General features: G+C 39.0%; 1 protein-coding gene and 1 long non-coding RNA gene across 2 annotated transcripts; both read right to left on the bottom strand.

Annotated features, from left to right (window-relative positions):
• Window positions 1-2,005: 2,005 nt before the first annotated feature.
• TXNL1 (thioredoxin like 1) lies at window positions 2,006-21,323 on the bottom strand. The gene is made up of 8 exons (XM_026070098.1): window positions 21,123-21,323; window positions 19,173-19,269; window positions 17,932-18,105; window positions 13,432-13,554; window positions 12,992-13,061; window positions 11,705-11,877; window positions 8,884-8,988; window positions 2,006-2,263 (listed from the first exon to the last, which is right to left on the bottom strand). Exons 1-8 carry the CDS (start codon window positions 21,218-21,220, stop codon window positions 2,234-2,236), a joined length of 870 nt encoding a protein of 289 aa, XP_025925883.1. The 5' UTR covers window positions 21,221-21,323; the 3' UTR covers window positions 2,006-2,233.
• Window positions 21,324-22,415: 1,092 nt separating this feature from the next.
• LOC112968173 lies at window positions 22,416-24,276 on the bottom strand. Its single transcript, XR_003254269.1, has 3 exons — window positions 24,182-24,276; window positions 22,915-23,105; window positions 22,416-22,720 (listed from the first exon to the last, which is right to left on the bottom strand). It is a non-coding gene; the product is annotated as an uncharacterized LOC112968173 (long non-coding RNA).
• Window positions 24,277-24,527: the final 251 nt, after the last annotated feature.

Raw genomic sequence — 24,527 nt, 5'->3', positions numbered from 1 at the left:
GGGGGTGAAGGGGGAAAAGGGGATAAGACTACTTTTAAAGCTATGTCAGACCTTGCTTACGGATCAAARCATATAAATCTGATTTTTTACGCATACCTGCCACTCACCTCAGTAAGATTTCTGAACAATACATCAGCTTATTCCACCTGCTTACCCTCAAAACAATGTCAGTTACAGGAGATAGATATATATATAACATATATAAGCAGCAAACTGAGAAAACTGATTTAAACGAAAGGCAGTGGATGTTAGTAACCTGTAACTTGGGTTAGCAATAAATTTCAATTAACAGGCACAGCCTTTGAAAAATTTGAATACAAGAAGGATTAGGGCTTCCCTTTTAGGACTCCCGTTGAATTATGGAACAGGTAACTTGACAACATAGCTTTTGGCATTAGGAAAGGAGCTCAGTAACTAACGTGAGCACTTGCATCGCATGCACATACGCCTGTGAACACCATTTAAAGGTAACGTCACCTACACAGTATCACATCATAACTTCAGTTCTGTTATTTTAGGCTTCTTGTGCATATTTTTACCCCACTTTCCATTAAGTGAAACATGTAACAGTTACCTCTAAACATTTATTTAAATCTATTTACATAGTCTCATTATGGAAGGTATGCATCATGCAACCACTGGAATCACAAGAGTCTCATAAACAATATAAATTTGACTAATCTTTTACAAAGATGAGAATCACTAGGTTATCAAATTCTCTCAGGTATAAATATTATGAGGTAAGCAATACTTAAGATGAGGCACTTAAACAATAACCCAAAAGGTAGTTAGTATACAAAATTATAAACAGGAACAGTTATTCATATTGCCCTCAATTATATTTAAAAATGATTTTATATTATATATACAGTGTCTTACATGCCTTATATCCCCCACTGAAGCAAAACATTAAGTACGAGAGAAATCAAGTCATCATCACATGCCATTAGATATAAGTACACAGGTAGATGAGTAAACTGGAATATGTAGTGATACAGTAAGAAGAGTGCCTCACAAAAAGAACGGTTTTCTAGACAATTCCCAGTTTTCTGTTTGGGGAAAATATATATGCTAACAGGAAGTTAACTTGGTATTAACATACAAATCTGCCAAGCCAGAAGAGAAGAACCCTACTGTGTTCAAGGAAGGAATGCCAATTAGGACAGGATTTAAGCCTTTGTGGGATTTATGGTAATTAGAAATGTAACTTTACAAAGAAATTAATTATGTCAATTAAAACACTTAGTAAATTTTACTGGGAATTTATATAGTATTATATGTATATGGTGCTGATCAGTGCCCAATTTATTAAAATTACTTAGGGCGTGCTTCCAAGAAAGTGTACCAAAGCAGTGCAGGAATTCCAATTAAGATGTGAAACTAATATTTGCAATAAGCATTTCCTTATCAAGATGCAGAGACAGGAAAAAATGCCCAATAAAAGAAATAAGGAATTAAAATTTGGAGGGGGGGCACGCACGGCACAGATGTCTATTCATCCCTATAACTGCACAGCTTGCTAGAGCCTGCCTGGGAAAGAAGATCAGTATTTTCTAATGATATTAAACAAAAAAAAAAAATCCAAAAGACTCAAGAATTCTTAATGCTGAAAAGCTTGTACCAGCATGCTGCTTGTGACACATCTGCAAGTTAATGGAACAGAAACTTAAAATATGCTTCCTCACCCTATGTTTTTTTTTTTTTTTTTTTTTTTTGGGGGGGGGGAGGAGTTTCCAGAATGGGCGCAGTTATTCCTGTCTGAGAATTATCTTTATTTGGGGGAACAATGATCCTAATTTCACTCAGCCTTACAACAAAGTAGCTCTGAATTTTGTTTTTTAAAAGGCCTGTGAACAAGCCATCTATGTTTTACTTATATTTGACATTTTAAAGTCCTTAAACAAATGCAAGCTACGTTATGTCTTCTGTTTCTTAAGATAAGCCAGTCTAGTTTTGAAGTTTAAAATGGAACAATGAAAGAGCCACAGTTACTAGAATAACAAAATTAAACTTGGCAAAAGTAATGAATTTTATTTACAAATACATGTACCAKGATTACAACAGAAACACACTAGTGAAACTCCATCTCAACAAAAGCAATGATTTATTGGTAATGGCATTAATCAAAACAGACTGACAGTCTCTGGCTATGGTCAAGCAATTATCCAGGAGTTGTAGATAAAAGTGAAGATCTCATCTGATTGCAATAAGGCCTTCCAGTGTCTTTAGCATCCTAGTGGCTCTCTCCTTTTTTGCCAACTACCTGATAAAAGAAAAACAGAAAATCATGAATGTTTAACTGAAAACGTCTTGCCAAATATTTTAAAAGTAAGCCTTGATATAAGTAAGAGCTACTGGATTTCCAACTAAATTAATGCATTTAAGCATGCACTGTAGCACCTGCAGAAGAAGGAGCTGTAAATCCCTCCAAAGAACTTTAAGAGGGATGTGGGACACACAAGGAACTCCTATCTTCAGCATTAATCCAGCTAGCAAAGCATCAATCTCACTTTGAGAAGAGTTAGGAGACAGTAACAGCAACAGAACAGCCCGCACTATTAAAAATATACAGAAGTTCCATACCAAACACCCAGCCTTAATATATTACATGAAATACTACAATGGGAAGAGAACCACTAGGTGCTCAAATTTAAGTCTACTCACTTCCCTTGGCACCATGCCCTTACTACATACCTCAGTGAGAGCATTTACCTTATAATGCAGTTCAAGCCTAAAAACAAATCTAGGAGTCACCAGTTTCAGTTACTTCCTTGTCAAAACATTATTCCTTACCAAGGCTCCTTCCAACCTCCAATTCTGTGAATTCCACCTGGAATCAGAGTCAGCTTGGTACTTTCCTTTTTAGAAAGGACCACCACTGCCATCAGACTTTGATGAGTAGGTCTGCCCGCCAACAGCAAATACAACTCCTTCACTCTATATGTGGCCATGCAGTTTTAGAATTTAAAGTTAATATAGTTCATAAACGAAGGGTATCCAGTCCCCTTCATTAAGATAACTGAACACAAGACACTGAGCAGAAAGTAATGCCACTTTAGTTGCATTTCAGAAAAAAATTCAGGCTTAACTCTGTGCTCTTGGAGACTGTAGAAAATATCCATCTAAGTCAAACCAAACTAAGAAGAAAGTCTTTAAGTTTAAGCCTTCGAATTACAAGGGAGACCTTGGGCAAGGCACTGATTCCCAATCCATTTCCATCTAAATAGAGAGTAGCACTTACCTATCTGACAAGGTGTTGTCAGAATTAGCAGGAACAGAGATTTGAAGATGTACGCTAACGGAACATAGAATTTCTCATTGCTACTCAAAGCAATGCTGAAATCTGAGGAGTAAAACATTCCTTGTATTCTAACAAATTGACTCACATGGCAAAATGTGTTAAGGATTAATTTCCTCTGCAGTTAAGTGACAATATACCACACAAGATTCATACAGTCAATACTGAAAGACTGGGGCAGGGTGGGGAAGACACCCAAAAAAACCCTAAACTGCGCAAGCCTCATGGACCCACTAGAAGTATTCTTACTGATCCTTCCCCTTTTTCCAATTCTTGCCAAACTTCAAGAGGGAGAGTTTTCCACTGTTCAGCTACTTTTGGTGATCTCAGTTTTCGTCGTTGCAAAGTAATGAGATCTATTGATGAAAAGCACTTTTAAAGACAGTTTTCACCTCTCCAGTGCCCTTGGCCAGGAACATTTTCACCAAGGCATAAATTTAACCTTATGCTTAGGGTCAGGAAAATTCCAATTTGACAACATGAGGAAGGAAAAAAATTCAGAAGTCCAATCACTTGCATTAAGATTCAATTAATCAAGTTAAAAAATACAGTTAAACTTGACATGGAGCAATATTTATTCTTCATGTGCTTCCAAAGCAAACTGTGTTCAGACTCAGATTAAGCAAAAAAACAATTACAACATTAAAGATTAGATGTTAGCAAGTGTTCAACACCAATGAAAAGTATTGCTGTACCAGTCTGTGGTGGAAAATGACAACTCGCCCATGTGTATTATCTGTAAAAGTTAATCACGCCAATATGGATATTTTGTCACCACAGGTCAAAGCAGTTCATTTTCTGATCATCCCGCTCCACCTTCCCAAACAGAAAATGCCTACTTAAACTGAAAAATTATCCCTATTCTTTTCTCAGAAATAGATCCATCTTCCTTCTGTTTACAGCAGAAACCATCATCTAGTATGGTCTAAGATACTGATAACACCTTGTAATTCTGAAAAAGTACAAGAAAGTTCTGATGCAGGCTTTTCATAAATGAATTTCCCAAGAATCAGTCCACAGCGTGGCAGTGACAACAAAAACAGAACAAAAAAACAGAAAAAACCCAAACCCACAACCCACCCGTTGGTTCATTATGAACGGTATCACTGAACACTCCAGAGCAGATAGCTCTTAAAAGTTTAGTTTCTTTTTATTCAAAGGGGTCAAACAACTAAATTTAAGTGCAGTTGGAGAACCCTCAGCAAGCCGCTTAGCACAAAGGATCACCAACTCCTCACTGTGTCTGCAGCAAGGAGGTGCCCAGTGCTACTCGTGGGACAGAGTACTTTGCTGCCCATTCTGGCTTGCATGCTACTTATTGAAGGATCACAGCAAGGAAGGATGCTAAGCCCTAGTAAGATATTAACAACAAAAACAAAAAAAAAAATCAATTCTTGGTAAAGCATTCCACAAAACATTTCAAACAGCTTTACAAAATTCAATACAGACGGAAGAATGAGTTACAGAAAACAGCTTGTAAAAGTGTTTTATGGTATGCCTTTAAACTGTCTAGTTAGGAATATGAGAGGACAGAAAAATTTGGTAAGGCTGAAATGTTAAGATAAGTGCTTAAAGTGAGATTTGGAAAGAGATGACTTGATGATTCAGAAGGTAGAGAAGGCTGTTCCAGATGGTAGAAGGTGCAGAGAACTCTTGCATCAGTGCTGAGATTGTGGAAAGGGTGAAAGAGATGCTAGATGAGCACAGGGAGCAAGGGAGGGAGTAGTGCGAGACCAGATCAATCTTATTATTACGTTTTTAATTTCTTCTGGATTTTTAGTTCTTTAGGGATGGGTAGTTAAGCTGAAAAACAAACAAACAAAACATTACAAGAAAAAGAGAAGCAGCACAGAGTGCAAATAGGCAGTTTTGAGTAGAAAGAAAGCCATCATTCAAGAGGGGACAAAACAAATCCCACAGCCTGTTCATATTCATCTGTGTCCCCACCTCGGAACTAAGCAATATCATCTGTTTTATTTGTTAATACCAGAAATAAAAACAAAAAACTTACTGAACATCAATTAAGAGTTGCATGCTCTTCTAAAACAAACAAAAGCACATTTAAAAGTTCACCACAAGATTCACAGGAATGTACCTAAGACTAAACTATCAATTAATAGGGAAAAACACCCACAGAACTTTGCCTTTACTTAATACTTTTAGTGGTCTGCCCAACATAGTAATTTGACCGAGAAATGTCTTTGAGCAAAAGACTAAAATCTCAAATGCAGTTTACTACTCTAAAGTAATTTGCATTATAAGTTACATCTTAAGTCAGACCGTGTGTGGCCAAAAACAGTAGAAATGTTTCTAGTGTTAAGGATAACCCCCCTCCCTTTTTTTAAAAGAAACATGCCTTTAAAACAAGTTTTTCCAAAAGCATTTCAGAATATATTAAGTATGTATGGCAATGAAAAATTCAGAATAGTCTTCTGCTGTTTGGGAAACCTTTATTTAAACAGGGCAAAGGATCTTAGGTCGCTCCCCACTATTCTACATGCTTAACCAACACTGCAGTCACTTCCATGTAAGATATTGTTTTTGTTTCCCCCTTCTCTGCTACTGAAATGTTACTGGAATTCCCAAATTTTCCCTCCTGCCTAGATGTTAAAATCCAAGCTGTGAAAGGAGCAGAATACACATAGTACATAAAACAAGTTTAAAAGCAGCTTTTTGCAACCATATTCACTGAATCTAGCAATAGCAACTACATGCATGTCAAAATTAACTTGAGGCAAAAAATACTACAGAAGGACCTTAACTAGACCTGCTTAGCACTTCTGTTATTATTTGGAGTAGATGAAATTCAGCTTCACATTCAACAGCAAAACAATACCTCCTTTATATTAAAATGCATGAACTGACTTCCTGATCAAGAGAAGGTGTTTTTTCTTATAGCCCAGTTGGGGCTAACAGAGCACCACACAAGCAAATATGAATTTTCCTTGACTGTCTGGAAGACAAGAGTGCTTCAGTTATGCATCTTAATAATCAGCTGCTGAGCTGGGAGCTGCCGTAACAAGGTATGCATTCAGATCCCACCTCAGCTGGGAAGCAAAATGCATTAGTCTGATCCTCAGTAGAAGCAGTTTAAATCATTGACTTTTTACTTTGAAACTGCGTATGCATACAGTCAACTGAGCAGCGATGTGATGAATCATAAGAATATGACTGAAGTTATGTTCACATCCACTTCTTAACTCACGCCCTTCAAAAACTCAAATTCAAGGAAAAAAAATATTCCCCTATCTTGTTAATCATGTTGCAGTACAATTTCTACCATAATTAGAAGAGAAATATGGAACAGTAAAGAGACAGACTGAGATGAGGCAGTGAGACAGATGAAAGTGGTGAGGAGTAGTGTGGGTAACTACTCAAGGAGATGAAAAGAAAAATAAGGTTTCCCAGTTAATCTACAGACCTAAAAATAATTAATGCCCAACGCTATATTAAGGTTTTGTAGCTGACAGGATCACTGGAAGATGGGAAACAAAAGTTAAAATTCCTAAGAGCACTGTAACTCTGCCAGACTACACATCCCATTTGTTATGATAAAATATTTTAACAGCCTAATATTAAAACTACATGTTCAGGAAGCAAAATAGGAGTATTATATACAGTGTCTACAAGTATCTGAATTGAGACACAATTAGCTGCTTCTTAACTCAGTAAGGTAGGCAACACTCCTATTTAAAGCAGTTCTGACAAGTTCCTTACCATCCTGATGTTAACATTACAATGTTAGCACTGTGCTACTGCTTGGTATGTATAGTTTGCATAGGTTTGTTCCCCTCCCCCCCATTTAAATGGATGTCACAAGATACAGGGGCACATTCCTCGATGGCACTAAGACATTCGCCTGTGAACTCGAGGGAAGCTGAAGCTATTAACCGGCACGGTATCTGCCAGGGTGTAGAGCCAGCTTCCAAGYCTCCACTGCATCTAGAACTGAACAATTTACACATTCCCTCAAACCACAGATGATGATGCCTGGACACCCACACTGTTTAAATACTCAAACCATTCTATAAAGACACAGAATTGGAACTGCATGTGTGAATTAAAAACCTACTGGCCACAAAAACACTGACTGGACTTCAAATTGTTATACAGCAGTAAGCTTTAGGCTAAGGCAATACTGAGCAGAACCACATCCACCAGACTAAGCCTTTGTCCATGCAACTTAAAATATCATAGGGAAAAACACGTCACGCAGGCTCAATGCTAGTTTCAAACTCACGTAACATGCCAGAACACTTTAAATTGCTTGACAAAGTGCACCCTAATCAAGGCTGTTCAGATATTACATTTTTATTGATAAACAGAGGTTGGGTTTAAAGAGTGTATTTGCTTCCCCCCCACCACCCGGATGTACTGCAGGTTAATGATGTGAGGTTAATATAGTAACCACCTAAGTCATCACAGGGAGATGCCCTAGTAACAAAAGTAGTTACAAAAAAGCAGTATAAAGCAAAATCAAAACATGTAAGTATATTGTAAATAAATTAACATATTTCAAGTTTTGAGTGAACCCAGGTGCTGCATTAAAAAGGTACAAAACTGATATCCAGTTGATTTTAGTACATTAGAGCAACTTTTTCAGTGACTTTTCTTCAGGTTTCAGTGAAAGGCAACAAAATCTGTTTAACTTCTATCAACTTAATTATGATCTGCAAAGATACTGAAGTTTTACATGTAGAAGTTTCTAAGATCAAGTTTGGATGTCAAAAAATTTCAAGTACATGAAACATTGGCAAGTGTTAGTGTTTTTAACCTTTGGAAGTTTTAGGCAGGTTGTATAATAAGTTCTGTAGTGCTTTCAATGTTACTGTTGCCTATATAGTAGCTTAATAGATAGTGTTACAGCAGTATTTGCCTTTGTAAGAGGACTAGTAACTTAGTAAGTTTTAAAGCAGTATATTTTAAAATATTTGCATTACATTTTGAAAAAGCTGTAAGTAGCTTTAAAGTTTCAATACTTTCAAACCCATTTCACATTCTCAAAAATCAAGAGGAACTGAGAGCCTTACTGTTAGGTACCAGTGGGTCTAAGTCATACTATAACAAATTGTTTGCCTCTTCACTTCSTCTTAAACGAGGAGAGAGATGTGTTTTAAAAATACTCATGATCAAGTATTTTTCAGATCTCTCAAGTTACTTAAAGTTGCCCCATGGACAAAAATCCTTCACCACAGCAGAAATCGATAGTAGTCCATTTTGTCTGCGCGCTTGCTTCTCTACTTCCTGAACACCACCAGGACGCAAGTTTCAAAATCAAGGCATAAATCTGAAAACTATTAGAAAACAACACTATCTGCAGTGTATAAGACTTGAGGGACCTTCAGGTTGCAAGTACTTGGTGTATATATATTCTTACCAGTTACTTTTACAAAGCTGATGAATAAAGAACCTGCAAGCGAGTCAAAAGATCTTTAAAATAAAGGAAGATGTATTGTTCTGGATGCCAAATCTACCTTACCTTAAATTGTGGAATTACAGTAACAGCCAAGCATATTTGTCCAGTCAGCCCATTTTCAAGTAGGTTTAAAAGACTCAAAAGTGCTTTTAAAAAAAAGAGAACTCACTCGCTTGAAGTCATTCATATTTGTTGCTTGGACTGGAGTTCCAATAAACGTGAAGTACGTAATTTTTGTTGTCTCTTCATCACCATGATTGGATTGGACAAATAACTAAAAAAACAAAAATACACAAGAGTTAAACAGTCCATTCCTCAACTAATACATAAAATCTATTAGGCTCCCAAGATTTTTGAACTAACCAAATAACACACTTTCAATTACAAAGGCCTTGTTAACCTTCAGAGACGCTTTTGTCCAATTATTTTAAGTAATGATACAGGACACTACTATTTTTGAAGAAGTTTGTTAAAAAATACATTGCTTGGGTTTTCCCCAGTTTCCACTTCTAATCTGAGACTGCATGCAGCAAATGTAAAACCATGGATTTAAGAAGTCAAAATTCACTATTCATTTTATTCTGATTTCGAATGAAGTTAAATATTGATTTAACTATGTTTGCTGAAGCCCACAGGACTACTCATAAATAAACTTTATTACAATGGCTTTATAATTATGTGTTTTTCAGTATGAAAACTAGATCTATGACACTATTTCAAGGTTTCAAGCAAATATCAAACTTCTTTTGAAATACGAATTAAGGAATTAAAAATAGATTTGGTCAGTCCTTAGTTAACGCTGGAACCACTACACTTTAGCAAGCAGACAAATGAAAGGACAAGTTTTTGCATGTAGTAGTAGTAGTAGTAGTAGTGAGGAACCTGGACTCAGAAGAGCAATGAGATGTTTACGGACCTCTCCACACTCTTGTGAGCATGGGGAAAGGAGGAATGACAAAGAACGTGGGTAGCTGGGTCAGCAGCAGAGAAAAGAAAAAGGAGAGGGAGGACAACAGGAGGACAAGGGACAGCACGTATCTCAAGGCCATTCCACAAGCAATAGCTACTAAGATGTCATTTTTGTCTCCGAAATTTTCTGTGCCACAGACCACCAAATGCTGAAGGTACACATCACTACATGCTTATTTATATATTTTCTGTGACAACACTGAATGACTGAATGTGTGATAAGCTAGATGGATAGCTGATCTAAACCAGTACACACATTCATCCCTCTTCCAAGTGAAATCTCACTACAGTTGGAAGACCATGTATTTTCCTACAAAAATAGGATATATGGGAGGTCAGGGTTGAAGCACTGAAGAACACCACAAAAAGTACTTTTTGGAGAGAAGGAAATAGAAGAGCATGTCAGTGACCAACTTGTTGAAGAAAGAATGTGAATCGCCATTTGTTTAGTAAAATTCGCTCTCAGTAGCAATATTAAAAGTTCGGTAAATAAGGAGACAAAGACTAAACATCTACGCTGATTCAGCGGCAAACAAACACCACTGAAGAAGTAGTAATGAAGAGAAGCACAAAACAAATGGAGAAAAAGACATACCTAGACCATATGAATTAGAAGTATGTGTTTAGAATTAATAACTAAAAACAGATACACTAACTAGCTTAGGAGCAAAGAAAACTTAGCAGCAATATATATGTGAAGTACAAAGTTGCCAATACTGACATGGAAGTGTTCAATAAATATTTTCAATTATACTTGGAAGAAAAGCAGGACAATTTATGCATGTGACAACTGTGTCTCCTCCAGTTAATTAGGAGCTAAACAGGAGACTTCATCTGTAGGACACTAAGTGAGTAGAACTTCATAACCTGGACTGAAAAGCCAGATGGCTGATGAGATGTCTGGCCTTCTCATTTTTAGGAAATCTTAAACACAGAATTCAGGTTTAGCTAGGAAGCCAGGAGCGTGCTATTGTGGTGTCCACATCCAAAGAGCACAAAAGCGCGGAACGTCTAGTTAATCACATTATCATTTGTCTGGTGCTTGTATGTCAGCCTGTATAAAGCTGACACAGGATTTTCTTAAAGAACAAATACATAACTTGTACTTGTCAGCACAGCTTTGTGAAATATAAGCCTGTTGACAGATCCCCATTTAATTTGGGGGAGGTTAAAGTTGTTATCTTGATAGCAAAGGTTAACTCCGTGGACATAACAGACTTGGAAAGGAGTTACTTCAGTTTATCAGTATTATCAGTAAAACATGTTAAATACAGAAGTGGCCAAGTGATCTAAAATGCAGTCCAACTCAGACCATGGAAAGCATTTTCTTAGAACAGAAGTCAGGAGTCATACTGGACAACCCAGTACTAGAGGAAACAGGGCTCATGCAGCACCAGGACAACACCAGCATGAATTAATTCCAGCACCACTTTAGTCCTAGCACATATTGCACTAGAACACGTATTTTTAAAATGGAAGAGAAGAAAGTGCACCTGCATTTAAGAGGCATAAAAACTATGTGAAATCTGCAGAAAGCTAAAGAATTTGAAAACTCATTAAAAGACAAAATAGATTTGATTACAGCATTTAAGAAACCTCACAGGGACCAGGTACTGAGTTTAAAGTCATAGTAAATACTTCACTTGATATTCAGAGGGAAATAGCTGTCTTATTTCAATAATCAGACTAGTGAAAAAAGAGGATTCCTTGACTCCTGAACTCTTCAAACAAAGACAAGATGCCTCTCAAGAAGGTGTGCTAGAAAAAAGGTTGTGTTAAACAGCATATTCGCTCATGAAGAGATGAAAGTAAACCTTATGTTACACAGGCCAAAATAGACATTGCATGTGCATGGCCTTGTCTCCCCAGAAATTCCACAAATCTATGTTTAGCATGAACATGCCATATGCAACCACTCAAAAGCAACTAAGAACATCTGCAATCAAATAAACACGCACAGTGTTTTAAAAACCTATAGAGCTCTCAGCCTGCACAGATCTCAGAACAGAAGTTTTACTTACAGTTACACTGTTAACATTCTGAAATTTTACATAGCGAAGCTGGACAATACCATCTTCTTTAATGTCTTCTGGTGTTAGCTCCAGGGCTTGAGTTGGTTCACTTCGTTCTGCTTCCTCAAAATCCATAGATCGAGGAAGGTTAATAAAGATTTTTATGTACTTTGGACCTTGCCCTGTGTTAAAACAAATTAGTTACTTTAAAAATGCAACATGTAGGATTCAGTTGCTTAAGTAAGTTTGCAAAATGCTGTTTGAGAAGCCCTTGCATATCCCAAGTCTTCAGCTACCACACCAGAAGTCTTCAATGGGCTCCCCAGTACAAGAGGGATGTGGCACTACTGGAGCAAGTCCAGCAAAGGGCTACAAAGATGATTAGGGGACTGGAGCATCTCTCTTATGAGGAAAGGCTGAGAGAGCTTGGCCTGTTTAGCTTGGAGAAGAGAAGGCTAAGAGGGGATCTTATCAACGTGTACAAGTATCTGAAGGGAGGGTGTCAAGAGGATGGGACCAGATTCTTTTCAGTGGTGCCGAGCGACAGGACGCGAGGCAACAGGCACAAACTGAAACACAGACGCTTCCATCTGAACATGAGGAAAAACTTCCCTCCTGTGAGGGTGACAGAGCACTGGAACAGGTTGCCCMGAGAGGTGGTGGAGTCTCCTTCTCTGGAGATATTCAAAATGCGCCTGGATGCAATACTGTGCAATGTGCTCTAGGTGACCCTGCTTGAGCAGGGGGGTTGGACTAGATGATCTCCAGAGGTCCCTTCCAACCTCAGCGATTCTGTGATTCTGTGATTCAATAGTTCCAGCATCTTAATCTGCCAATCCTAAAGTGACACCCAAGATATTGTAGAATATCTGCAGGTGTAATACTCTGTTTATGCAACAGAGTTTCACAGAAGAAATCCAATTTAAAAAGTTTGAAATCAACAACTTTAATTTATCATATAACACCTGAACATTTTACATAGTTTTGCTACATACTAATTACACTACACTTTTTAGTAGGTCTCAGATTTAACTCTAATTGTAGGTTTCTCCTTGCAGGAAGTCAAAATATAATAAATATTTATATTTGTGTCACAGCAAATACTAAAGTACCAGGTCAGCATAATATTAATGCAAGACCATTATTATCCAATTCATTAACACCAATTTTACTGAAGCTATTGTAGGATTTGCAGAGGGCAAAGGTTTCCAGTAACAATTTCATTTTTAGGAATTTCCGTCAAATACAGACAAAGCTTTGATTTAGAATACGACTGAATAGACACACTTCACTCACCATTATCTGGCCCCTGAAGTTTCATAGAATAAAGCTTGACAGGTTGACTAAAAGCTACAGTAATAAGCAGCTGTGGAGGAAAAAGTTGGTGTTAAATACTGTTTTCTTCATTCATAAACAAATAGCACAATAGCTAATCAGAAATAAGTCTGAGCTTTGAAATGAAACCAGTTATTTACATTCACTATATTCCACACTCACAAGTCTGTCACTTTAAAGCATCAGTACATGCTATACTGCTTTGAATTTAGTTATACATAAAGGGGTGGAAAAGTGAAAATGCTATAGTATCCTCTGTATTTAAATTTTACTTTTATCCTACTACCATCTCCCACTCTTACTTACACTATCATAAGGATATAAAGACAAATTCTTCAAAACATGCTTGTAGACCAGATCATCACTGAAAATACGCGCCATAAGATAAGTGTCTACTATACCTGCTCATCACAGTCTGATTCCAGGTAGGTAGCATCTTTACGTAAACAGTTATCAAAGCCATGCTCATCACTTTCATTAAGACATTCACAGCCAGCTTTATTGATAAATGGCATTAAATCCATCTGAAAGTAAAAACAAGAGCATTGCTGAGTGCATAAGACATGTGCCATCAACCCTCTGGGGATTAGTAAATGTCTGAATTAATGGAATTCTTCATTCAACATATTAAACAAACAAAAACAAAACAAAACACAAAAAACCTCAGGGATTCATATCAGAAGACCTTTCAAACAGAAGCTACAGATATGGTTGTACTTAAATTTATCCTATTCATAACTCAGTGAAGCTTTTCACCTGTATTCAAAGTCCCACATCCCTGGAACACAAGTTTACTATATCCAGAATAAGAAATTGGGCAAAGGGAGGATTTTCAGATACACTTTTGGTAAACAAAGACTACTGCATCGTTAAGTCCTCACATCACAACATCACAAATTGACATTAAGACTGGAGCTATGATTAATTTAAAAGAAAATCCAGAAATAGGCCTCCCCCAAAATATACTATATATTACAGAATAAATTAAAATACCATCACTGTAGCTATTACTAGGCTCTATATGCAAAGCTAGTCTCATTTCACTTCCCCCCCGCCAAGCCCTGTATATGAATTAACATTATGAAACTAAGTTTCTCAACCCTTTATCCATATATTTGGGTAAAAGCTCAGAACAGCAGAAAACAGAAGCTATTTGATTCACCATAAGCTACTTTTCTTTACTGAAGAGCTCTTTCAGAAAGCATCCAACTAAAAGCTCTGATAGATAGGTGCTGGCAGGTTAAAGTGGCCCCTATCCATGCTGTAAAGCCTCAACCCTTTAAAAGGTGATGTTACCGTAGAGCCAGAACAGTCTGAATCAATCCCTGGATTGCCAGAATTTTTGGCCTAGCAACTAAAGCCAGCCAAGTTTGATTTAAGCATAACAAGCTGGGCTAAAATCAAGCATTTCATATTTAAGGCCTAAAGCCTGAAGACAAAYGATCTCAACATCAGGATGTAGAGTCTCAGAACAGTCTAGACATAAGAACTAAAGGAACTTCCTTAAGTACAAAGATCTAAAAAGCCCTTCTTAAAGACATTATATATTAGATTCCAAAGGATAATATATATCTTAAAGAAAATCCCACACATTAGCTTGAAAATACTATTAACTAAATCCAAACACAGGCTGCTGAGGGAATGGCAGTTTCTCCCTCCTGCAGCTCATTTCCTACATCCCCCTGCCATTAGCTCTAGCARCTAAGTTGTTCTGCACAAAAAGTAACACTTACTGCTCCCCTAGCATTCAAATAAAGGCTGAGCTTTCAACTTGCCTGCTCAGTAGATACAACGTAAGCTGAGCAAGAGTAGGAAACTTTCCTGAAGCTGGCAGCAGTCAGGATTGCATCAAGCATATAATAAAACTGCATTTCAGCCCACCACTGACTGTCAAACAAGCCTAGCATGAATTCCATATAGCCCTGAATTTAGTCAGGGCTTGATTCATATGTGGAAGATGCCATCTACTACAAGACTGATTTGTAATAAAAGATGTTATATCTGATTCTTTTAAGTTAGATTAGTGTTGAGACAGATATACACAAACCTCTAGTATTTGTCATTTACTTAAAATATTTTCCATGTGTTTTGGGCTGCAAAAGTAACAAGCAAAACCTCTGTCTTTTGACATTCCCATGCTGGATTTCACCTTATTTATAAAGGTGAGTGTTCACACACAAAATGARGTGCAATGAATATCATGGAATAGTTCAACAAGCAGTGGAACTGCTAGCAATTCTAGTGGCCTATTCTCTTGCAGTTTATTTAAATGAGAAATACTCAGYTGGATTTGTATCCTGCTTGCATTTGTCAGATAGGATATGACTAGCTATGAACTCAGAATATTTAACCTCCAGAGAAACCCAGTTTCGCATTTAAGAACATAATTTTGGATTCTATAGAAACTCATCATAGCTAAGTTAAATGCTCTAGATTCTTGCTAATGCAAACTAATGCTCACACTACTGTACAGCAGCTAGCTCATCACTGAACTGTGACATATGATCTAGGTGAAATGTAATACACTACATAGCTAACTGTGTTTATATTTGTCAGAACAATAGACGTTTTAATTTTAAGGAGTAACATTACACCAAGGATTTCCTGGAGAACGCCACCTAAGATGACAGCTCCAGGAAAGTGTTTTGTCACATTAGAGTTCTCATTTACATGTGTTTGTTAGTACAGCTGTCAGACATGCTTATGACTTGCAACGCACAGTCGCCTTGAGGTAACAGGAAAACATGCAGAACACAGTGATAGTAACTTCCTGAGAGCACCAGGTATTTCTAATCAGATTGCTCTGTGATTGAAGCTTTGGCCAAAACTTCAAGTATCCCTTTAAAGTTCTGATTTGTCTAGAGGACATGGGCATATCACGCCATCATGAAAATCTATAAGTACTGCTTCTTTAAGGTTCTTTTAAATGCTCAGAAGAAAAATTTAAAAGAAAACCTTAAAGTTAAGTGAGACTGATGCAAGATTTAAAACCATTCAGTTTGCAGACATATATTCACGAGTGCTCACTTTTCAGTCTGTAGCTCATTCACTACCAATTCTGCAATTTCAGCTAAGTGCTAATGAGAAAGCCAGAATGTAAGACCAATTTAAAATTCCAGAGAAACAACTATATTTGTCGTCTTTGGCCAAACTAGCAGGTAGAAAACATTCAACATTCAATCTCACTTAAGATGCTCCCATTTTATCATTCTGTAGAGTAATGCAAAGAAAACTGTTGAAAAAATACAGCTATAGAGTTAAAAATATAGATAAAATACCAACGTGTTAACATAATATTATACATTTACATCAGCATTTTTTAAACTTATCTTCCACATGAAGTTAAATGCATTTCAGTTATCCGTATCTCTACTGGTTATTTAACACTTTCACATTAAGGAAAAARAATCTCAGACTCTTATTAATGCAAGCAGTGATACACAAGGAGAAAGGAATCACCCTCTTGCACATTTACCAATTACTAAAGCTTTATTAGGTGTTCTGACTCGGATCAGCAACTAACATCTCAAAAAAAAAAAAAAAAGAACCCCTTAGTTTGTCAAAACAGAAGTTCCTGACAAGTTGTCATTGATGAAATGTTTCATTTTCCCAGTGGCTAGCTAAATGTCTCGCCAAGTACTATCCTGCAGGAATTTGTCTTGACATCACCGAACATTTATGATGATCAAGCATTAGAAATTAGAACCCATCATAATGCTAAGCAACCGTTTTCTGCAACAGGCAAAACAATTTAGATTATCTGTGAATGCCTGATCAGTGAGTTGCTACAGTTATAGTTGGTATCCCAGCAGGAAAAAAAAAAGAAAAAAGAGAGATGCATCCAGCATTAATTTGAAAGCAAGCTCATAGTCAGCAAAAAGTAATTCTTGTATGCCCCTCAGACCAGGCACATCATCTTTTTCAAGGGTTTGTATTACATTTTATATTCTATATCCTCTTAAATTCTTTACAGAGAAGGAAGAATCTGAAAAAAAAAAACATTTTGTAGTACCATCCACTTCTGAAAAGATTAGAAATCAGGCATGAGAAAAATCATACAATATCATTTATCGAACAATACTCCCCGAAAGGCACACCATTTCAGGGCAAGCTGCTGTAGGACAAGATGGATCCAGACTATTACAAAGGTTAATTCCTTTGGCAAAGAGACAGTAATTTTTTTTTTCCACTTAAACAAATCCATACCCTATTTTTATCACTGTTGCAATATGCTACACCCATTACTTCCTTTGTATTGAAAGGCACCAAGAAGAGAGAACAAAGTTTTGGGGTTTTGTTGTTGTTTGAAGGCAGTGAGGGGAAGGGGATTGTTTTAAGAGACAGACAAGATGGAGAGGATTAAAGGAAGGATAGGGAGGAAGAAAGAGGGGAAAAATCCATGTCAGCCTACCACCACAAAAATAACAGAGAAGATCTCAGGGAACAACCAGAGCAAAAAACTTTCCAAGGTTTTTGACAGTTATGTATGACAATGCCATTTTCCCATGGAAGTTTTTGCACTTTAAAAAAAGTGTTTCAGGAAGACAGAGATGCCTGATAAGGGCACAGACAAGAACCAGAATAACCAACTGTAGCAGAAACTTCCTCAGGAAACATGAAATTCACTATTTTAACCACCAGCACCTGTGCTCAGAGATTTTTTCTTAATACATTTTACAATGCTACAACAACGCTTACCAATATGTACATGTTAACCTTTGAATTTTGTCTGAAAAAGGAAACCCAGAGAGGTGATCTTCCCAAAGCCTTGCAGGACTTGCACTGTTGCCTAAAGCAGCATTATTTGTTTGACCAGAATATTTTTAGAAAGCAACAGATTTTTCATGTGTTAAATTTATGCAAACATTAAAAAAAAAAAACTTAAGAGAAGAGATGCATACATATCCTTTTGGGATATCTGTATCTTCATTGTTTCCAGGGTCATTCTCCAGGTGCTGTTTAATTTTTTCTTCCAAACCTACAGCATCTGCTCCTTGATATTGGTCGATTCGCACTTTGTTTCGAAAAAACAGAAATGTTGGTGTTGCTGATATATTATTGGTAGCAGCTGTTCCCTAGAATGCATAAATTAGTTACAAGTGTTACCTAACAGACTAATATTAGACAGAAACATTAGCTTGCTTCACTTAGATAAGGATGTACATACTACATGTTAATCAAGTTTCATCACCTTAAATGTCACAAACAATATTTGCTATTTTATTAACAGCTATAACTCAAATGCCAATTTTAAATACATTTGTTCTTCAGTTTCTCCTAATTCTTTACATATTTGGCTATTCTTTGAATAGACTTCATCTTGTCTAGATTTATTAGTACATCATAAAAATCACTGTACTTCCTTGTTCTCAAAAGCAGTATCTGTTTCAAAGTGGAGTTCTGCTTTATTTAACACTTCTATTTTACAAGCTTTTCTTTACAACTGTATTCCTCCTCCCCCCTCCCAAGCCACATTTAAGCACACCCAGGAAGTTGCAGCCTGTGGCAGCTGTGACAGTGGCTTCCATTTGATTTCTACCTGTATTTATATTTGTTATGCATCCATAGTAGTTTTTTCCACAACTTTACATAATTCAGTGTCATTTGCAAATGATGTTACCATTTCATAATCATCTCTCTGCATCTTCATCAGTAATATTTGCAGTAATTCAAGACACTCTGCACGCTGCTGTATGTTAAAATAGTTTTGTGTAATATTTCAGAGATACCTAGCCCTASTAATCATATCATTTTACTGCATTTCTCATTTTGATCAATAATTACACTAGAATTTGTTTAGAAAAACTTAATGTACTCTTTTTAATTCATACTCGTGTTATCTTCCACACTTAACTGTGCTGGCTAAATAGTATGTGCAAGAGCAACTGTTAAACTGTCCGTACATTATTTAGAAGAAAGATATCAAAATGGTAATTGCAAGAATACTTTTTAAAATAAAAGTGTAGGTTTTCACATCTTTGTGTGTACCCTAATTTTGGAGATTTCTACAATACAACTATTCATGATTCACAAAACTCATAACAGCCACAGTCTCTTAGGATACTGTTTGAACAATTTTCCTTCATTATCTGCTCTCTTATAAGGTCTAATTTCCTAGCTAAAAATGTTTTTGAATACCAACCTGGCACTGATGTACATCCACCTCCAAAAATGTTGCCTGAGGATATTTGTTACTCAGGGCATTGAAAGCTGGGGCTATCCTTAAACAAGGGCCACATCTGCGAAAACAAAACAAAGTTTAAGTTAACACAACCTTTTTTGAAAAATATCTGCTCCAAACAGAACACGCATGTTCATGTTCTTATTCTTGGTACGTGTTAAAATAACCTTCCTACCTGGCTGACAGATGGTGAGCAATCCTGGTGATACAATTAAGAATGACATTTAGAAACACATCACAAAGTGTTAATTCCCATTTCCTTAGACAGTTTCAATGTCACATGATTACCTGTGCCTATTAATTAAAACTAACTTCACATTTTCTGTCTAGTGTGCTTAGTTCTAGCACCTTTCACTGCAAAATCCTTCTAAGTAAAGACAAGAAACTACTGAGGACAAATAGTTGCCTGCTTTTCCTGAAAGCAGCAAAATACTCTCTCAGTGGAAAGTCAGTACTAATGATCCAGGTTAGCACCCGTGAAAATATTAACTACAGTAAAATCTCTACAGATGACTTGAAATATTTAATACTAGCATATTAAGAATTCTATGACTCCTACTGAAGGTTTATTATGGTAAAACTCATTTACTGGAATTGTCTACCAGTTACTACCATACTTACTAGGCTATGGTATAGACCTGACTTCTGCCAGCATAACTGTATCAGCTTGGGTGAAAATACGTATTTGTTAACGAACATACCTTTGGCGYAGAGATGCACCTATGTTGACGAGGGAATAATATTACAACTTAGCTTGTTATGGAAGAAGCAGTTAAAAAGAAAAACATTAAAAAAAAGCAGTAGAAATTCCCTCCAACAGCATACCAATATATGCTACACCTAAACCAGAGAGCTCTGTCTATGCGAATCTGCCAACACACATAAGCTGTAGAACAGCACAAACAAGGTCTAATTCACTCTTCCTTTTCTCATTTGAGAGAAGAAATAAATCCATAGCAGCATAGCAAGGCATACCTATAGACATTTACATGCTGAAGACACCAAAGCATTGCTTTAAATGGAACCTAATATATTGGTTTAGCTGTAACCAAAACATTTTTGTGGGCACACGCACTAGCATTATTAGTAACTGCGAAATCAGCAATATCTCTACAGTTAAGTGTGAGGTTGACTCACAAAAAACAAAATTAAAACTTAGAAATCAGACATCAAATATGTGCACATTAATGTTCTTTTCAGTACTCACTGGGGTACAGATCTATTAATCCTTGTAGCCTTCTCTTCTTGAGTACAACATACTTCACTTATTTTTCCACAGTACTCCACCTGAATTCTTTTGGGCTGCAAACATCCTTTGAAAGGGGAATGGTTCAACTCGGCATTTATATGGGGGGCAGGAAGAGGGAAACGAAGAAAGAGCAAGGCACTAGCAGCTAGGACTTCTATAATACGAGACGCACTTCAAAGCCAGGAACTGGCAACGCTACTGCTATTCTCACCAGCTCTGCCAGCCACTGTTAATAATTGAATTTTCGAGATTTCTTTGGGTCAGTAACTCATTCAGATTAGGTCACACTGACACTTCCAGTTCTTCTGTCGAAAAGGGAAGAAAACGCCTGCTTGCCCTGGGCAAAAAGGAAGGGATGCAGCTAAGCTGTATTAAGGTACCAGGTGCCTTTAACGGAAAGCGAGCAAGAAGCTGCTGCCCCTGCCCTGCATTAAGAGGGTCTAACACCAGGCTCTCAGGAGACCGCAGCGCGCTGCCACGCCTAAGCCCGGAGCCCCCAAACCGCAGGCTCCGGGGCAAAGGCGGCAGCAAAAACGCGACTGACACCCGAAGCAGCACCGCGCTACCCCGCCGCCGCCCCCGCACCCGCGGCGGCCCCCAGCCCTCGCCCCGCGGCGGGGCCCGGGCCAGGCCCCCCGGCGCGGCCTGGCCCTGCCACTCACCCGCGCATGGTGAACTTCACCACGGCGAGGCGGGAGCCGACGGCGCTGAGCTCGGGCTGGAACTCGGTGTCGTTGGCGATCACCTTGACGCCCACCATTCTCGCCGCACCGCACCGCGCCGGGCCGGGTCGGGCGCAGGTTCCCCTCAGCGGCGCGGGGCGCGGCRGCGGGCGGCCTGGCGATCTGCACCGTCACGGCGCGCAGCGGCGCCCGGCATGCACCGCGCCGCGGCTTCCGGGACCCGAGCGCCGGCCGCCGCCACGGGAGGCTCCACCACGCCCCCGCTCGCCACGCCCAGCCTCGGCGCCGCCAGCACCATGTTGGTTGAGGGCGGGGGACGGGTCTACGAAGCCGCCGCGCGGGGGGTATCGGCCATTTTAGCTGGGGGCAGCCGCGAAGGGAGGCGGAAGGGGGCGTGGCGGCCATCTTGATTGAAGGCAGGAGAGAGGCGAGCGCGGCGGAGGAGGGGCCGTCATCTCGGATGGACAGGGAGGCGCGGCCGCTGCGACTGAGGAGGAAGAGGGCGGTTATGGCTCTATCTTGGGAACGTGGCCGGACCACAGCAGGCCCCTTCCCGCGAGCGGCCGAGGTCGCAGAGCTTGTGGTAGCCTCCAACTTAGCTGAGGCCACCTAACCGCCTGGCAGCGGGCGGGACACAGTCCCTGTTTTCCCAAAAGTCACATGTCCACCTCTCAGGAAAATGAGAGAAAAGGAGGAAGAGCGCCAACCCTCCCCCTCTCCAGGCCTCCAGGGCAGGCCAGAACAGTATGAGAAACACTGCACGATGCAGCTCAGGCTGCTCTCCCCTCTCTTTACAAACAGCATTTTATTGCAAAGGGGTCATTTCGCAATATAATATAAATTAGAAGTAAGTGATGTTTATTCTGCAAGTCTGCTGTTAGTAAAGGTTGAAATACATGAAAGTAGGTGCTACTTGCCTAGGTGCTACTGCTCTGCTGTGGCTGTTGAGAAGAGGGGGGAAGCACGGAGCCTTTCTCTGAGGAACATCGGCTGAGACACTGCTGCCGAAGCTGCCTCCAACTGTTAATGCTGTAATGTGTTAATGTACAAAATGAGCAAAGAAACACATTTGGATGTCAGAACCTCCTCCAGCATGGGTTGTCTGCTCTAAGTTTGATGCTCCCTCACATGTGTTGAGTACTGCGGCAATGCAATCACAGAATTAAAGACAGGCACCTCTGAAGATGGTCTAGGCCAAGCAGGGTCAACTACAGCAGGTTGCTCAGGGCCGTGTCCAGCTGGGTTTTGAATATCTCCAAGGACGGAGGCTGCACAACCTCAATGGACAACCTGTTCCAGTCTTTGACCATCCTCACAGTGAAAGTCTCTTCTTATTTTTAAGTTAAGCACCCTCACTGTAAAATACTTCAATTCAAATTTCCTGTATTTCGATTTTTGCCCATTCCACCTGTGGTTTATGTTCCAGTGGAATTTCCTGTGTTTCAGTCTGCCCATGGCCTCTTATCCTGTCACCGGGCGCCAGCGAGAAGAGTCTGGTTCCATCTTCTTTACTCCCCCCATCAGGTATTTTTACAGATTGAGAAGATTCCCCTTGAGTCTTCTTATCGATGTGTACACTGACAAGACAAAACATAGTGTAATCAAAGTTTAATCAAATGAAAATATTTAAATATTTTATTAACACCTTATTTTAAGAAAATTTAACAAAATACATTCTGCAACTCAAAAAAACATGTCTGGGGCCTTTTATAATATGTAGGTTAAATTTAAAACAAGCTCAGTAAACATGAAAGCGAGAAAAAATACCTACTTCTATTGTGATATAATTCCACATGATTTTGACCAACACAGGCATTAGGAATTTAGTATCACAGGACAACTGGAAAATCTCTATTCTCCCAGCTGAAAGTAATTCGCATGCAAAATAGTCTGCTGTTCCAGACAGGCATCTGTTCTTCTTGGATGATAGGGTATTCATACTCACTTGCCGGAGTCACATGGCTGTGTGTAATTTGCATGTACATATATATATATATATATATAAGCATTACTTTTATCATCAAAAATATACCACATAGTCACAATATTTGTTTGTAATTTTATATTCCAGAGTTGAAGTGAAATTGCTTGCTAATTCAACAGCAATAAAAATTTGGAGTTGATAAGCTTTGTCTTTACCCATCAATTATAGGGAACTGGTGGTATGGAATATATTTGATACCAGTCCCTATTTAGGTAACATGTTATGTGCCAACATATAATAAAGCCAGTTGCGAACTAATTTCACTATTTTAATTAATTCTGGCAAAGAGAAAATGCTGTCGTTAAACCACAGAAATATTTTTTCCTTTCTCTCCTAAACAGTTGTGAGGTATTGCTGTACACTGTTAAACAGCTGATAGGGAAAAAACAATCATCACCACTGTAATGCCATCAACATCTTTGAGGAATTTGTATGCAGCTAAAAACAATTATTCACACATACAAAAAGCTAACAGTAAAAATGCTGTTTCGGGTGCAAAGAAGATAAAGCCAATGCCTTCTGCTATGCCTTCCCAGCCCAGTCCACGGACGAGGCTCGGAGAACAAATCAGGCCTCTGTAGGTTGCTACATGTAAGGCCTCAGCTTCATTTCGTCTGTAAGTTRAAAAATGTGAAGGGAATGAATGAATTCCCTCAAAATAGGATAACTTAAAAGTTGTCCCTAGGGTTGGCAGTGTTTTTGCAGCATTACAGGGAAGCTGCTTTAGCTCTTTTGTGGATAGCAATTAATTGCATATTTTTTAATTTCCTGATGTTTTTATAAAAGCAAAGTGTGGGTGGTAACAGCTGAAAAAAATGGAAGTCACCAAGGATCAGAACCAGTAAGGGGAAATAAACAGAGGGAGATAGTCAAAAATTGTATTAGCTATGCTCCGGGATAAATTAAGTTGAAATATAAATTAAAAGCAGAACTCCCTCTACCAAGCTTTGCAATGTCATTGCTGACAGCTCATCACTACGCTTTATTCGTCTGACACACGTTCTCTGATGCATTTTGCCCTGAGCAGACTGACAGATAGTAGGATTTTTCATACTCAAAACCAGAAGTATTTTTAAGATGCCGCCTCGTGGCTTCCACCCTTCAAGAAGCCCTTTAACGATGTTTTTAATACAGGTTAGCGTAGCGTTGCCTACGGTCCCCCTCAGGCAGCCGCCGCCCCCTCAGGCCGCCTCAGCCGGGCGGAGCGGGGCGGGGCCGGGCCGGGCCAGCGCCTCTCCCGCCGCCCCGGTTGCCACGGCGACGCCGGCTCCCTCCGCCTGCCGTCAGTCACGACGAGCGGGGGCTTTGCGACAGCGGCGGTAGGAGTCACGGCAGCCAGAGTTTGCCAGCGGCTCTGCCGCACCGGGCCGCGGCGGGACGAGGCGGCGCGGCGGCGGCGG

Source organism: Apteryx rowi, unplaced genomic scaffold, assembly GCF_003343035.1.
Source record: "Apteryx rowi isolate R43461 unplaced genomic scaffold, aptRow1 scaffold_304, whole genome shotgun sequence".
NCBI classification, from domain to species: domain Eukaryota; kingdom Metazoa; phylum Chordata; class Aves; order Apterygiformes; family Apterygidae; genus Apteryx; species Apteryx rowi.
Note: the sequence above shows the minus strand (reverse complement) of the source record. Positions and strands in the feature narration are given on the sequence as shown.

What these genes read in the sequence shown, in the direction of transcription:
- TXNL1 (XM_026070098.1), bottom strand. Translation starts at nt 21,220, where the DNA reads ATGGTGGGCGTCAAGGTGATCGCCAACGACACCGAGTTCCAGCCCGAG. An exon ending in GTGAAGTTCACCATGCGCGG is followed by an intron (nt 19,270 to 21,122) that starts GTGAGTGGCAGG and finishes TTGTTTTCGCAG; the next exon opens with ATGTGGCCCTTGTTTAAGGA. An exon ending in AATCAGACTGTGATGAGCAG is followed by an intron (nt 13,062 to 13,431) that starts GTATAGTAGACA and finishes TTTCCTCCACAG; the next exon opens with CTGCTTATTACTGTAGCTTT.